General features: G+C 36.6%; 1 protein-coding gene across 1 annotated transcript in view; it reads left to right on the forward strand.

The window, feature by feature from the left end:
• The window catches only part of ADAMTS19 (ADAM metallopeptidase with thrombospondin type 1 motif 19), a 253,116-nt gene that overhangs the window by 77,471 nt on the left and 158,945 nt on the right, over positions 1-16,700 (forward strand). The window contains exon 8 of the mRNA XM_077137955.1: positions 7,461-7,504. Coding sequence (XP_076994070.1) covers positions 7,461-7,504 — 44 coding nt within the window. The remainder of the gene's footprint in view (positions 1-7,460; positions 7,505-16,700) is intronic.

A 16,700-nucleotide genomic window follows, 5' to 3' on the forward strand; every position in this document is an offset into this window, starting at 1 on the left:
CTACATTTCTTTTTTTTTCTCAATATAAATCAGAATCTAAGCAGAATTTATTGGTCTTTCCAATTGCCAAAGTCTAACAGTATCATTTCCATAAACTCACAAAATGAAACTCTGTGATGTAGACTTCAGGCACACTGAGCCAAAATGAGCTAAAATTAGAGAACTTGAATCCACAAATCTCTGCCTCCTCCCCACCAGAAAAAAATCTCTCAATGTGGTGAAATTAAGAATTCATGACTTTGCTCCTCTGGGAAGAAGTTGACAATTGAAGAAGTGACCATTAAGAATTGTAGTCTTACATGAGATTTTTAAATGCTGCTGACATTTTTTTCCCTCAGTTTTAGTCAGAAATATTTCCAATGCTTTGGGGTAAAAGAACTTAGGCTCTTTAAAATAATGTGCTTTATTCGTTTGTTTGCAAAATGAGCAGAAGTTGGCTGCGTGAAGGGCTATAAGCACCCTTGACAATAAGCGGTGCATTTGTCATAGTTTTATCATGTTGTTTAGTAACAGATGAAATCCCTTGTTTCACATTATGTAAATCAGTCATGCTGCAGCCTCATGCATTATGATGTGATGTATTGTAGGTTCAAAAACACATAAAATCTCTTTGCCACTACATCTGATTATACTTTACTCTCAGTGCTTCTTGGCCCAAAGGTGGCTCTTTTAATTTTCTGCATTACCATGTTATTCAATATCATCTGTTTTGGGTGTTTCTCGCTCTCCTTGTTTGTTGGCAAAGGCAATTGCAAAAGAGAACTATCCATTATTTAATATAATTCCCCAGACTTCTTCTCCACTGCTCCTGGGACCCTTATCACATTACAGAGTTGATTGTGTGTCATTCTCCTCTTTGCCTTCAGAGTAGAAGCCTGTTTTACTTATCTGTTTTCTTCCCCTTATTCAGTGTTTGGCATACCCATTAAAAGGTACTTAATGAGTCCCAGAAATTGCACTTGTATAGGTTGTGTACTACACAACAGTAGAGGGAGCTGTTCACGTGGTTATGTATGTAAATGTGAACCCAGAAGTGTCCAGTGCATAACTTGTACAACCAGTCATGGTGTTCCTGTAATAAACTTGATTTCTATAGCTTCCTATGGCATAAAAATGCTAAATATATTTAGTCATTTACTTGTAATACAGTTGTCAACTAATCTTAACTATTCTTTGTGCGTAATCATATTCAGACTCTTGAGTATGTTAAACCATGGGGCGGGAAGGCGTACTGGGGTGTACTTGTCTCTATCATTTGATGTTCTTTGGTTGTGAGCCACAGAAACCAGCTTTGCCTAAATTGAGCACCAGAAGAGGTGGCTTTTCTGGCTTATTTCGATCTTGGAGAAGTTTCTGTGTAGGTCTCACAATCAAAGGTATAACTGAAGAGCCAGACATCGAGAAAGACAGTGAAGAGAGAAGCTCTAGCAATCCCAATCCAGGGCCATTCACATCCTCTTACTGTATTATCCACTTTAGATCTTCTGAGTAAGTGGGCTGAGTCTGGGAGTGGGGGACGGTAAGGGGGTGGGAGAGTGGATCCTGTGGTTAGAAGCCTGTGATGACTAGAATACTCTGTCATCAGAGAATATGACGTAATAGAAGGCATTTTCCCAATGGAAGAGTGCTGGGGGAGAAAAGTGCTCACCTCATGGTTTTCATGGAACCACCTAGTTTTTTAAAAATCTTTGATTATAACACTAGAAACAAATGTTCCAATTGAGAATAGTCTTGTTTTATCTAGACTTGTAAGGTTTGCCGTTTGTATCTCATACGTTGAAGGAGATGCTGATCACTGACTGGTCTAGGAAGACGTTTAGGGCAGAGTAGCTAGAGCAGTTGCCTTCCATGGGATAAAATTACTGTGTGTCTCCTCTCATTTGTCTAAACTCGTCCTTTTACTTTTGACATGTATTTTCAAAAATATCATTTTATTTTAAAAAGGTGTTAAAATTAAAGCCCCAATATTAATGGACAATCTGATTATTTAGTTCATCAAAATGTCTTCATGTTCTTTGCTGTTTGCTTTTTGATCATTAACAAAAATGAATTCGCTCTGCACCATTCATTCAGTTGCAACAACAGACTTTATACAACAAAGGGATGTACATCGTCTAAATATAAAGAAAAGATTTTGTGTGAGTTGCATATTGAGCGTTTCAGATGATATAGCCAACTTTTAGTTATCCAGGATGGATTAACCATATTTATAGATTTATCAGAAAAAAAATTTAATAATGAAAAGCAAAAAAATAAAAGGTACAATTTTAAAAATTAGTGAGGGCACTTACATGTGTTTTGTTTGGGGGGACCCACTCCCTTACCAGTCATTTGATCGGCTTCTCTAGAGCAGGACCATAGCTGACATGCATTTTACAGACAAACAGGGGGAGGTATGGCCTTTAAAACAAACCAAAGCCAACTATTGAGGGTGGAGCTAATGAGGTGAGAAAAGGAAGGGAGAAAGAGTAACAGGAGGCAGCCCCTGAGTCTCTCTGCCCTACTGTAGTCCTAGTGAAATATTGGGAAAAAAGGGCTTGGAGCTGAGAGACCTGCAGGAATACTAAGTTTCCTGTGAGTCTTTGTGAAGGAATTCGTGTGATAAATTACCATATTTGTATTATTTTTGTTACGTATAACTGTGCAATGATACTTGCATTCTTAAATGCTGGATGTGATTTGGATGAATTAAGTTTATGTTCAGTTCATTTTGTGCTTTGTGTTGCATAGGTATTATTTAAGGTTGTGTTTGTTTGATCTCTATCCCAACTCAACCCTTCTCCCCACTTTACTCTAGTAATCAAGAATTGACTCTCTATTTGTTTCGCAGAAAGAATTTCTGTCAGAAATTTTCCAGTGGAATATTGAATCATTTTAATAATTAACTGTTGATGTTGAAATACTTAATTCCCTAACTCACACATACCCATGGTTATCTATCTATCTATCTATCTATCTGTCTATCTATCTATCTGTATTTGTTTATTTGCTTCTACCATTTGGAAGAAGAAAGTGTTATAGTCCTCACTAATTTTTAAAATAATTTGTAACTAACATAATCTGTTGTAAAAAGTCATCTTTGAAACAATATTCAATATCTGTTATGGTCAATGTAAATATATTAGTCAGGCAGACATCTATACAGTCTTTGAAGGAGTTCGGTAAAAATGCATGATAGGAAATCTAATATTAAAATGATTCCTACAAGGTTTGTTTCTATGTATATTGATATCTAATGTCAATAATGAAAAAATGCATTATTTTGCTTTACCTAATTCCTAAATGGTAGCTCACAGATTGCTTTCCATTCCTTTAACTATGTGATCATCTGCATGACGAGATAATCAGAAAATAATCCCATTATCGACTTAAAGCAATTGTAGCAAATTTATAATAAACATCTTTTGGAATGCACAGATGAGCCCCGAATAAAGAGACCTTTAGCAAAAAAATGTAGTGGCACATGAGATAATGTGCTAGCTACCCTGGGGGAGTTTGTTGAACTATGAAATCTGCTTTCCCAAATCCAATATAGAGGAAAAAGACAATATTTTGAGGTTGTGCAAATTGGAGAAATGGAGCTGAAATGATTAGATAAAGCCAGACCCTTGAATAGCTAACACCCTTAAAAAAGTGTCTGGACAGAAGTCTTCCAGCAAATACAGGTTGTCAACAAAGAAGAATCCTGTTTCAGCCATGACCCCAGGTTAGGGAAAATGCTCCTCTGTGGATTAATTACCATAAATCATATCCCAACATTAAAGCAGTTAATAAACATATATGCAAAACTGCTCTAAAGGGTCCCTCTCTCAACTTGCACCACAGGGAAACTACAAATAAATCACCCCTGAATTGGAGTTCACGAATTTGAAATTCCAAGTTACAAAATGACTGAATCTTCCGTAGTGAAAGTCGAGTATCACTATAAAGGACAGTATAATTAAAAAGTCTAACAGAGATTACAAAATAAGCATGCTTCACATGATAAAAATGCAAAAAATTCAACACATGAGAAAAATTAGTTTTGGAAAACAGTGGTTGACTTGAAAACTAAGTAAAATAAACATCTATAAAAATATACTTCTTGAACTTAAAATCACAATTTATAAGTTGAAGAACCAATTAGATACAGCTGAAGAGGAGACTAATGGATTAGATGATAGAATGAGGGATTCCCAGAAAGCTGTATAGAGTGGTCAAAAGGTAGAAATATAAAAGGGTGCTTGAGAGTTGGAGACATCAGAATGAGAAGAGCCAACAAGAACTGTGGTGGTTTGGAACTGTATGTATTCCACAAAAACATGTTCATAAATTTAATTCATTTCTGTGAGAGTGAGAACTCCTTGTCAATAGGACTTTTTGATGAAACAACTCCAGTTACGAAGGTGTAGCACATCTCTATCGGGATGGGTCTTAATACTATATCTGGAATCCTCTATAAGCAGACTAAAATTCAGAGGGAGAAAGAGAAAGCCACAGGAAGCAAGAAGCTGAATTGGAACACAGAAGAGAAGAAAGAGACTAGAAGATGCCACCATGTGACAGAGGAGCCAAGGACTGCCAGCAGTCAGCGCCAGAATGCCACAGTCTTCGAGGAGAAAACATCACCTTGATGATGTCTTGATTTAGACTTTATTTTAGACTCAAAACCATGAGCTAATAAATTCCCATCGTTTAAACCAACCCATTTCATGGTATTTGCTTGAGCAGCCCAGGCAACTGAACCTAAAGGCATTCTAAGAGAAGACAGTAGAAAGAGTTTAAGAGGTCTTTGCTAATATAATGGTAAACTAATATAATGCATGATATAAGCTAATATGATGGTATGAGTCCATGAATCTTCAAACTGGGAAATATCCCACGTACCAAAGAAGAGAAATAAAAACATTACAACCTTGACAGGTCTTCATGAAACTGCAGAAAGACAAAGACAAAAATAAATTTAAAAATTAAAGAAACCAGAGCATGAAAGAAATACAAAAAAGCGTGATCACAGCCTTCTAATCAATAATCATAGATGCTAGAATAAAGTGAAATAATATCTTCAATGTGCTGAGGGTCAACAAAGACAACTTAAAATTCTTTACTCAGCTAATGGTCAATTATGAATAAGTGCAAAAAAAGACAGTTAAGGAAACAACATCTGGAACAGTTTACCATTCATAGAGCCTCACTGAAGGAAGCACTAAAACATGTACATGAAGATAAAGAATACTCAGCTCTTTAGAAAGTTGGAAGATACAAGTTATCACTGGGCAAAAAATTGCCGAACATATAGGCAGTTGTAAATAGGCACCCACTGTTAAGCAAAAACAAAACAACTGTGTGATTTAGGTTTCAAAGTAAAAGTGGAGCAACAGTATTAGATAAAAACAACATGGGTGATTGGTGGGAGAAATAGGATTAAAATCACTTGACATCCTTGCATTTTTCAGAAAGCTGAAGATAATTTTTAACTTCAAATATTTTAAGTGAATGTGTTGGAAAGAAAAATGCCCCCCACCCAAAGATGTCCGCATCTTAATTCCCAGAACCCGTGAATATGTTACCCTTTGAGGCAAAAGGGACTTTGCCAGATGTGATTAAATTAAGGATCTTGACATGTTTAGATGACCTTGAATCATCCATCAGGGCCCAAAGTGATCACAACAGTATAAGGGAAAAAGGGAGGCAGGAGGGTCAGAGTCAGAGAGGAACTGTGCTGCTGCCGCCAATGGAAGCAAGGTCAGAGTGATGACACTTCTGGTTGTGAAGATGGAAGGGAATCCACGAGTCAAAAGACAAGGGAAGCCTCTAGAATATGGAAAAGGCAAAGAGATGGATTCTTTCCTAGAAAGAAGGAACACAATCCTGCAGACACCAGATCTTAACTCAGTGAAACTCTTTTAGACAGAAACTAATATAATGCACTTAAAAAAATAAAAGTCACCATGAATCACATGAAGTTTAATGTTATTCTTTAGAGCAGTGACATTAAATTTCTATTAGAAAGAGAGGAAAACATAGTAGATAGGAAGAAGAGAAAAACAGGAGAAAAATTAGGAAATAAATGTAAGTTGGTGAATACAAAGCACAGATACGATGATAGAAAAATCCAAATGTATCAATATAAAATGTAAGTGGATTAAACTCATTGAGATAAAGATTTTATATAACAAGATTTAAAATTTTTAACCACATGCTCAGTATAAGAAACTCAGAGAAAATGAAAGTTGAAGTAAAAGAAAGGTAAAGTTATGCCAAGCAAATACTAACATATTAATGCTGTAGTTAATATCTGACACAATAGACTTCAATACAAAAAATATAATGGACAAAAGATGGATCTCACATAATAATGGAACAATTCAGAAGAAATTAACAAAACCTTAATGAGTTTAAATACTTAATAACTTAGCTTCAATGTAATGAAGTGAAATTCAGAGAATCACAAGGAAATATTAGCAAATTTATGATTTTCTTAACAGTCCTTTCCAAGAAAGATGTAAAAATATATCAAAAATTGTTTATTCTATTGAGTAATTTACATATAGTTTGTTGCTAGCTAGACCTAATGGAAATGTGTAGAACTCTACTCCAAACAATGAGATAATATGTATCCTCAAGTGCATGGGACATTTACAAAATTAAACCTATAAGATAGATTTACCATTAACTCTATTTTTTAGAACAGGTGACTGAGGCACAGAAAGTTAAGTAGGTTGCATGAGGTCACATAGCTAGTAAGAGGTAGACAAGAAGTTTTGCTTTCAGATAGTCTGGCTCCAAGCTCATAGCTCTTAATTACTATGTTCTACCACGTTATGTACTGTGAAATCTTGAGTAATTGCTGACAAAAATGAAGTAGAGTCATTTGTACCGTTAGAAGATGCTCTCCAAGATACAGATGTTTGTTGAAAGAGCAAATTAAAGAATATTTGTGGTTAGATATATTTACGTAAAAATACCTATTTCCTCATACTGTTATTAAAATGATCATTACTGGTTTTAAAAGTATTTTGCCAATTAAAAAAAAAGTTATAGTACTTGAGATTGTATTTCTCACATTTAGATCTTCAATCTGGAAATTATTTGTGTATGATGTGAAGTAGAGATATTAACATGTTTTCATTAAATTGAAAATCATGTCCCAACACCATATGCTACTTTTGTAATAACAAAAATGAAATTCTATAACATTCAAAACAAGATGGTATATTGTTTTTGAAACACCATCTATGAAATCGGACAACAATATCCTGGGATTATATTAAGTATAAATGTGTAATAAAAGTTTGATGACTAATTTCACATTTTCTTGGAATTAAAAATAAGTAAATCTTATTCTCAGTTTTATTAAATTCCTGAAGATATAGCATGTGATTATATAACTTTTTTCCTGAATAGTTATATGATTTATTCAATCTCTTATTTAGAAAAAAAGATTTACAGTAATTTTCACTTTCCCTTTTTCTTTCTAGGAAAGATTTCTGTGTACACAAAGATGAACCCTGTGATACTGTTGGTAAGTGTATTTAAAAATTGTCACACTTTTAAAAAAGAGTTACTTCTGGGGACTTTGAACACATCCCTTGTTTAAATATAGAGAATTATTTGAGAGTGTGATTTTAATGGAATATTTTTGAGTTAGATATGCCTGAAGTTATTTGAAAATTGTGTCAAAAAAAAGTACATCTAATTCAGTAGGTTCATGAGCGTTCTTTGTAGGTAAAGTACAATTTTGTCACATTTTGTTCTGGATAAGTAAAATCCCCTTAAAATTACCCTGTTGCTAATAGAATCTACCTGAAACCACAGCTATTCTTAATTTCTAGAGAGCAGATGTGTACATATGTGTGTGTGTGTGTTCTGTGTCACATAGCTGTATGTTAAAAGGGATTAAAAGGTATACTGAAGAGTCATAATCTGATTTCCACATATCATGTAGGGCTAATTTCCACAGAGCAGTTGGTGCTCTAACGAACCATTTACTCTTTGTAAGGTGAGCAATAAATAAAAGGGGTAACATCAAATAAGGCGTATGTGTATTTAAAAAAAATAATTCCAGGTAGCCCCATTAACTTAAATTCTCATCAGCTTCTCCAGATTTTTAAATGCGTTGATAGTTGGTGGGGAATAAAATGGCATAAAGTAGATGATGATGGAATTCGAAGGAATGTTTGGTTCAGAAGGAACGTGAACATAAAGAAGCTGTGCACCTAAGGAGAAGCTGAACTGATTTATGGAGGGTCTCCCTATTGTTTGCTCACTTACTGGTTTCCTGCAATTCATTCTCCTTCTTTTCTTTCTCCATTTCCTGTCTGAATCTTCAGAAAGCAAGGTTTCATATATAGCCATAATCATTCTCGCCATGGAACTTTTTGATTACCAATAAACCTTGTCTCCAAATGATTCATTTTTCCTTCCTTTACATGATCACCTTGTCCCTCAAAGTCTAGTTCTTTAATATGGACAGATCACCTCTGCCTCCTTCAGCCTCATGAGAGGAATCAGCAGCTCAGGCAGTGTCATCCATATACACCCACTACACAGCATGGGTCTGCGAACTGAGGGGAGCAAAGACTAACATGAGGAGAGCCAATTTCTGATTTGATTATGACCGTATTTCACGTCTTGACAAAGGTGCTGATTGAAACTACGGTGCATAGTCTTGCTATGTATAATCTAGGACATTAATTTTCTCGTTTAAAGAGCCTTTGGGTGACCAGTTACGCTAGTGCGTTTGAGGTTAGGTTAGGCGGAGAGCTGGTGTCATCAGCTCTTGGCTGTCCTCATTCTGTCCCTTTTGATTTCGATTGAAACAACCGTCACAGCAACTATTTTAAATCTTATTGCATAGGATGCGCTTACCGAGATGTATCTGTATTTCTCTTTTCTGTTTGGTCTTGAGCAGATTAAATGTCTGAAACATTTTTTCAAGAGAGATAAAATGAACGCCCACAACTACCAAGTCAGAGAAGTTTCCTCATCGCAGTCCCCAACCTCTGTAAAAATCTTTCTTTCTACACTAGCCACATTTATGCCTGGAGATACATAAATCTAAAAGATGTATAGATATGCTTGTAAGAAAGACGTAAGAGGCATCCTGCCAGGCCTCTCTCTACCACTGTGTAGCTGGAATGCTGCGTGAGGAAAGGATGCTTCCTGAGGGATGGATTATGGTTTCTTTAGGCTTATCAAAGAGAACATTTCAGGACCCCAGGCCCCAGCCACTCTGCAGGTGGCCTTGCCTTGCATGGGGGCATGTGATTTGCTGCCTATATTTGCCTCAGCAAACCCAGGGACCATTGTTGATGGTTGGAGCTTCTTCACACTTATCCCTTCTGGATGTGAGCAAGGAAGGGTGCTGCCCTGGTAGCCAGACTCACAGTGGAACCAGTCCTGGGAGGGTCTGACCTCCTGTACTGCAGAATGGAGAGATGCACAGTGAATTTCTCCTTGATGACCTCGCTGAATCATTCATCCTCTCACCTGGAGCCCTCTAACCTCTGGGCTTCTCGTCTTGTGAGACATCTTTATTATTTAATTCAGTTTAAAGTTTTTATTTCTGTTTTTTTGCAGCCTAAGGCACAGCATCTTCCCTGATTCTCCTATATTCATTTGTAAGAAAATACGAATATGGGGCAATGTTAATAATATCTACTATTATTAAGAAAATGTGCTGGAACACCGGTCTGTGACCCATTCACCCAAGTCTTTATTCAGTTCCTTTCCTCTCTTACCTATAACTTGTATGAAGTCAGCCCATTTCACTTGGGTACTATTGTAAACATACTGAAAGAGATGATAGAGAAATGACAGAAGTGGATTTAGTATTTATTAGTTTGAATAACATGAGGTTGAATACCTTTAACATGACAGCTTTCCCTACTCTCTTATGTGTAGTGAGAGGGGAAAGGCAGCAGTTGAGAGCTTTGAATTTATATTGTTAGCTTGAATTATAAATGTGGAGGAATATGTATATTTTAAAAGCAATTGTAAGATTCATACTGTGCATGGTAATTTAGAGTACTTTCATGGACATTATCTCCTTAATTCCCTTAAAACCTGGACTGTCTAATTTTATTGTGATCATTTTATGGGTGAAGAAAGTGCTGAAGGACAACGAACAGCACAGATTTTGAACTCAGTGATGCTGATTTGAGTGAGCGCTCTGCTACTTATTAGCTGTATGAATTTGGGCACAATATTTCACACCTTGAAAGCCTGGATCCCTCATGTTTATGTTAGAGGTCATGTGGCAGACCTCACAGAGGGTTGTGGAACTGACATTAGCAGAAGCTGCTGGTTATCAGTCAGTACTCGGTACCCATGACTTCTGTGGCATACTTTAACTCCCCTGGGATGGCTTAGAAATTCGCCCTGCATCACCATCAGTAAATGGCAGTGCTGGACTCTACCTCAGAGCTTCTGATTATAATGCAAGTCACTTTCCCTTTATAATTTATGAATGAATTTATAATACATTCATATAAAAGGACACAATACACTTCAAAAGTGAACATGAGAAAACTACTTATGAAGTTATAGAAAAAAATTACCTAAAATGAATAGAATGTATAATAAAATTACATAAAATTCCACAAAATACATAAAGCAATGGCAAACATAAACTTGGAAATACCTGGGTTTGTATTGCCAATATTTTCACTTTATAACACTAGGATATTTTACTGACTTGCTGAATCAAAAGGTATGTGCACACTTCAAAGGAGGTGGGCTATGCCAATATTATGAGCTATTATAAATAAATATTTCAGATGAAATTTGTATGAATTTATTAAGCTTATATTTGAAAAGATAGCTAGAGAGTAAAAATAAAACTCCTTTATAACATCCTTTCAGTCATGCATTTTTTCCTGTTGTTTTAGTTAGGTAGATTGTTTAGAACCTAGGTAGGTATAGAGATACTGGAATAAAACAAATGCTATTTAATGCTCTAAAATGTATCTGTATTCACTCTGTAATATCCCTGGAATTGAGGTACATTTTGGAAGCAGCAGCCTATTAGAATTGTGTCATAGATTAAAGTTTTTTTTTTTTTAAATCTTAGATTAGTTGAAATGTGGTAGTATCCTTAAATTCCAGGAGAAATAAAGTATAATTCATTGCACATGTGGCAGCTGTCTCTGCTGGTATTGTTGGTGAAGTTGCTGCACTGTCTGTGGGAGGAGAATAATGAGAGGCCCCTCAGGGTGTCTGCACCTTGGCTCCTGAATCTGTGAATCCGTTAGGTTACATAGCAAAGGGAAATTAGGGTTACCGATCAGCTGACCTTAAAATAAGGCACAATCCTGGATTACACAGATGGTGCCCATGTAATCACAAGGGCCTTAAAGGTAAAGGGAAGGCGACAAAGCTGAGAGTCAGGGGCAGTCGGGGGCAGGCATGAGTCCCGAAGAGGTAGAGGGTGAGACCTCGTCACACCGTCGCTGTCCTGGAACATGGAAGACCTGAGCCAGGAAACATAAAAATGAGGGTGGCGTCTAGAACCCAGAGAAAGCAGAGAAATGGATTCTCCTTTAGCCCTTCCAGAAGGGGGCACAGCTGTGCCAAAACTGATTTTAGCCTATGAGGCTTACGCCAAGACTTCTAACCTAGAGAACTGTAAGTAATCAATGTTGGTTCTTTAAGCTACGAAATTTGTGTAATTTGTTACGGTAGTAGTGGGAAATGAATATACCTCTAAAAAGTCATTGTCACCCCCTTCACACTTATAGACAAGGAGTAAAGAACCATAGTGCTTTAGACTGTGGGGCGAGCAGCTCTAGCTCTATAGTTAGTTTTGAGAACTAGTGAAGAGCTTCATTCCTGATTAAAAAAAATAGAGAAAAGGTGTTTAAACTATGAAAGACACACTTTAAAGTTTATGCTGAATGCTAACAGTTAATATTGATGTAAACCTAACATTAACTGTAATTAAAAATCCAAAGCAACCAAAATGGTTGTGCATTTAATATCCATTTTCCTTTGCTTTAGTGTTTCTATTTTAATTATTATATGCACAATTATATATGTCAAAGATAGTCAGTGTTCATTGTGCCAAACTTTGTGTGCATTGGAGGGCATTGCAGATATCTTATATACCAGTACTATATCCGTATTTTCTATATCTAGTGGGTAAGAGGAACTGAATATAGTGTATGTATTGGGAAACATCACCTCGTGGGAAAGAGTACAGGTGATTACTTATAATGACTGCACCAGCCTGTCAAGAATTGCAGCATTTTCACATTGAGCAGATATTGCGATCTCAGCAAGTGACCCTGAGAAGACACATTGACCTTAGAAATTTAAACATACGTACTTAACCTATCAAACCTAAACACAATCTCTTTCTCCTTTTAGAAATACAAGGATCTTAGATATTTTAAATAAATATCCTTCCCTGACTATGGTTTATCATTTAAAAAAATTTGATCTCAGTTTTAAAATCTAAAGTATATTATGAATGTATTTCTACAATATTCAATTAGATTTATCCACATATTGACTATTTTATTTGTTCTTCATTTTTTCTTTCTTTTTTTTCTTTTTTTTCACATGGGCAGGCACCGGGAAGCGAACCTGGGTCTTGGGCATGGCAGGTGAAAATTCTGCCATTGAGCCACCATGGCCCACACTCCTCATTCTTTCTTATAACACATCTTTCCTCTGACCTGACTTCCCTGCTGATTGAAGAAATATGGATTAGAATTTCCTTTAGTGAAGGTTTTTTGGTGCAAGTCCTTAAATTTTTTTTTATCTGAACATGTTTTTATTTCACCTCCTTATTGAAAGATGTTTCGAGTGAGCATAGAATCCCAGGATTCTGGGCACATCATTTTGCTTCAGCACATTGAAATTCTAGTTCAACTCCCTTTTTGCACCCATCGTTGACCTTGAGGAATCAGCTGTCAGTCTAAACTCCTTCTAATGTAATCTTTTTCTCTATCAGCATCAGAATTCTGGAGAATTCTTTGTCATTATCTCTTCAAATACTGTGCTTGCCACCAACCTACTGACTGTTCTTTCTGGAGATTCTAATAAAATTATTTTGCTCCTTAGCTCTTATTCTCTTTTCATGTCCATCTCTGCCTTTTTAGGCCATGTTCTATTAACTTTTTCAGCTGTATTTACCAGTTTACACTAATTATCCCTTTATTTGTTTTAGTGTGCTGTTTAACCCATTTGTTAAGGTATTTTCTTTTAATTTAAATGACTTTTATTTCTAGATACTCATTTATAGTTTCCATATCTTCTAAGATACGGAAGACTGACTTACAGAGCTGTGTGATAATAAATGGGTGTTGCTTTAAGCTGTCCAGGTTGTGATAATTTTGTATGCAGTGATAGAAAACTAATAAATTCACACTAAAGAATGCATATTGTTCCACACTGATTGGCGGTTCGTGTACTGGGAAGACTGCAGCCCTTTTGGAGCAAAGTACACAGAGGTTCCTCTGTGAGGGCAGAGTAAGAAGAAAAGAATTGTTTGTTGAGGAATCTAAATAAAGATCAAATATTCGAGGAGATTCCCATTCACCATGTCTGTAGGGATAGAAGAAGAGGAAAAGGATTTTTAAAGGATTTGGAAGGATTTAATGCAATCCTGCAATCTTTGTAATTTTTTCCATTTAGTATTTTTCCCTTTTGTCGTCAGTGAAAATGGAATGGGTCTGAATACTTGTTTAGTGGACGGAATGGGAAAGGGTGGAAAAATTGTATTTTGAAGAAGATGAATTGGGTGGTGTGCTGGTTTGAAAGGATGTATGGCCCCTAGAAAAGCCATGTTTTAATCTAAATCTTATTTCGTAAAGGCAGAATAATCCCTATTCAATACTGTATGTTTGAACCTGTAATTAGATCATCTGCCTGGAGATGTAACTCAATCAAGAGTAGTAGTTAAGCTGGACTGGGAGAAATGTGTCTCCACCCATGTGGGTGGGTCTTGATTAGTTTCTGGAGTTCTATCAAAGAGGGAACATTTTGGAAAACGAGAGAGATTTGGAGAGAGCAGAGAATGCTGCAGCACCATGAAGCAGAGAGCCCACGAGCCAGGGACCTTTGGAGATGAAGAAGGAAAACGCCTCCCAGGAAGCTTCATGAAACCAGAAGCCAGGAGAGAAAGCTAGCAGATGATGCCGTGTTCACCACGTGCCCTTCCAGCCGAGAGAGAAGCCCTGATTGTGTTCGCCATGTGCCTTCTCACTTGAGAGAGAAACCCTGAACTTCACTGGCCTTCTTGAACCAAGGTATCTTTCCCTGGATGGATGCCTTAGATTGGACATTTCTATAGACTTGTTTTAATTGGGACATTTTCTTGGCCTTAGAACTGTAAACTAGCAACTTATTAAATTCCCGTTTTTAAAAGCCATTCTGTTTCTGGTATATTGCATTCCGGCAGCTAGCAAACTAGAACAGGTGGTGTCAATTCAGAATAGACAGAAAATGTACCGAGTCTCTGGGCCTCCAACAAGAAAGATTAGGACAAACAAGGGTGTGACACTGAGCTGGGGTTTGTCTCTAGCTTTTCAATAAAAAGCCTGTGAGGTTTATCCATTAATTTGTTGATGGGCACTTGGTTTGCTTCCATCTTTTGGCAATTGTGAATAATGCTGCTATGAACATCTATGTGCAAATATCTGTTTTGAGTCCCTGTTTTCTATACATTTGGTTATATACGTAGTTGGGGGATTACCAGATCATATGGTAGTTCTAAATTTAGCTTTCTGAGGATTTGCCAAACTCTCTCCTATGGCATCTGCACCATTTTACCTTACTATGAGCAATGAATGAGTGTTCCTTTGTCTCCAGATAATCTCCCAACATTTGTTATTTTCCATTTTTTTAATAGCAGCTACTCTAATGGGTGTGAAATGGTATCTCATTGTGGTTTTGGTTTTCATTTGCCTGATGGCTACCTATGGTATGCATCTTTTGATGTACTTTCTGGCCATTTGTATTTCTTCTTTGGAGATATGTTTGTTTAAGATTGGTGCCCTTTTTAAAATTAGGTAGTTTGTCTTTATGTTGTTAAGTTGAAAGTTTTCTTTATATATTCTAAATCTTAAAACTTTATGGGATATGTGGTTACCAAATATATTCTCCCATTGTGTAGGTGGTGGTTGTTATTTTTGAAGTGATCCCAATTTATCAATTTTTTTCTTTTCTTGCTTCTGCTTTGGGTGTAAAGTATAAGAAATTATGGCTTAACACAAGGTCTGGAAGATGCTTTCCCCTACAGTTTCTTCCAGATGTTTAATAGTTCTAGCCCTTGTATTTGGGTCTTTGATCCATTTTGGGTTGATTTGTGTATATGGTGTGAAGTAGGAATCCTTTTTCTTTCATCTGCAAATGGAGATCCAGTTTTCCCAGCACCATTTGTTGAAAAGACTGTTCTTTCCCAATTGAATTATCTTTGTCTCCTTGTCACAAATCGATTAGCCATAAATGTGAGGGCTGATTTCTGAGTACTCAATTTGATTCCGTTGGTCTATCTGTCTGTCCTTGTGCCAGTGCCATGCTGTTTGATTAGTGAGGCTTTATAATAAATTTTGAGATCAGGAAGTGTGAGTCCCCCAACTTCATTCTTAGTTTTCAAGATGGCTTTAACTATTTGGGGCCCTTGACCCTTATGCAAATTTGATTATTGGCTTTTCCATTTATGCAAAGAAGGTTCTTGGAATTTTGATTGGTATTGCTTGAATCTATAAATTGCTTTGGGTAGGAATGACATTTTAACAATATTTAGGCCAATCCATACAGACAGTGTGTTCTTCTATTTATTTAGGTCTTCTAAAATTTCCTTTAGCAATGTTTTATAGTTTTCTGCATAAAAATCCGTTTACATCCTTGGTTAGATATATTTCTAGATACATGAATGAAATTGTCCTATTCTATTTAGTTGCTATTGTGAATAGAATTTTTCTTCTTGATTTCTTATTCCAGTTTACCGTCTATAAAAACACTGCTGAATTTTGGATGTTGATCTAGTATGCTGGCACTTTGTTGATTCATTTATTGGTTCTTGGAGTGTTGTTTTGGGGATTTTTCAGGATTTTTTGCATATAGGATAATTTCATCCGCATATAGGGAGAGTTTTACTTCTTCATTTCCAATTTGAATGCTTTTAAATTCTTTTTTCTTATGTAATTGCTCTGGCAAGAACTTCTAGTACAATGTGAAACAACCTTGGCAGTGGGCACCCTTATTTTGTTCCTGATCTTAGGGGAAAAGTTTCATTCTTTCACCATTAAGTAGGATGTCAGCTGTGGATTTCATGTATGCCCTTTATCATGTTAAAGTTTCCTTCTATTCCTAATGATCTAAGTGGTTTTTGTCATCAACGAAGAGTTCTGGGGGCATTGTGGTGGTGGATGCCAGGAGGAGGTGTGACTCCGGGCCCCTAGATGGCAAGGTGGGAACAGGCTGAAAGGCAAGAGGTGAGCTGAGGCCTCGGAGTCCAGCGCCCCACACCGTGGAGGAAGACGACAGCTGTCGTAATGGAAACATCCCTGAGCAATGGCTATTGATGGGATGAAGGAGTTCGTTATTCTCTGAAGGATATATTGGCATGGCATTATGTGATCATTGAAAGTGACGGCAGCTGAATAATGCTTATATTTGTGGCAGATTTTGATTTCAAGAAGTGATGTCACCCAAGCCCCCAGAATGGAGTGCTGCAGCTCTGAAAGGTAGCATAGCTATATATAATAACA

This window comes from Tamandua tetradactyla, chromosome 20 (assembly GCF_023851605.1).
Source record: "Tamandua tetradactyla isolate mTamTet1 chromosome 20, mTamTet1.pri, whole genome shotgun sequence".
NCBI lineage: Eukaryota > Metazoa > Chordata > Mammalia > Pilosa > Myrmecophagidae > Tamandua > Tamandua tetradactyla.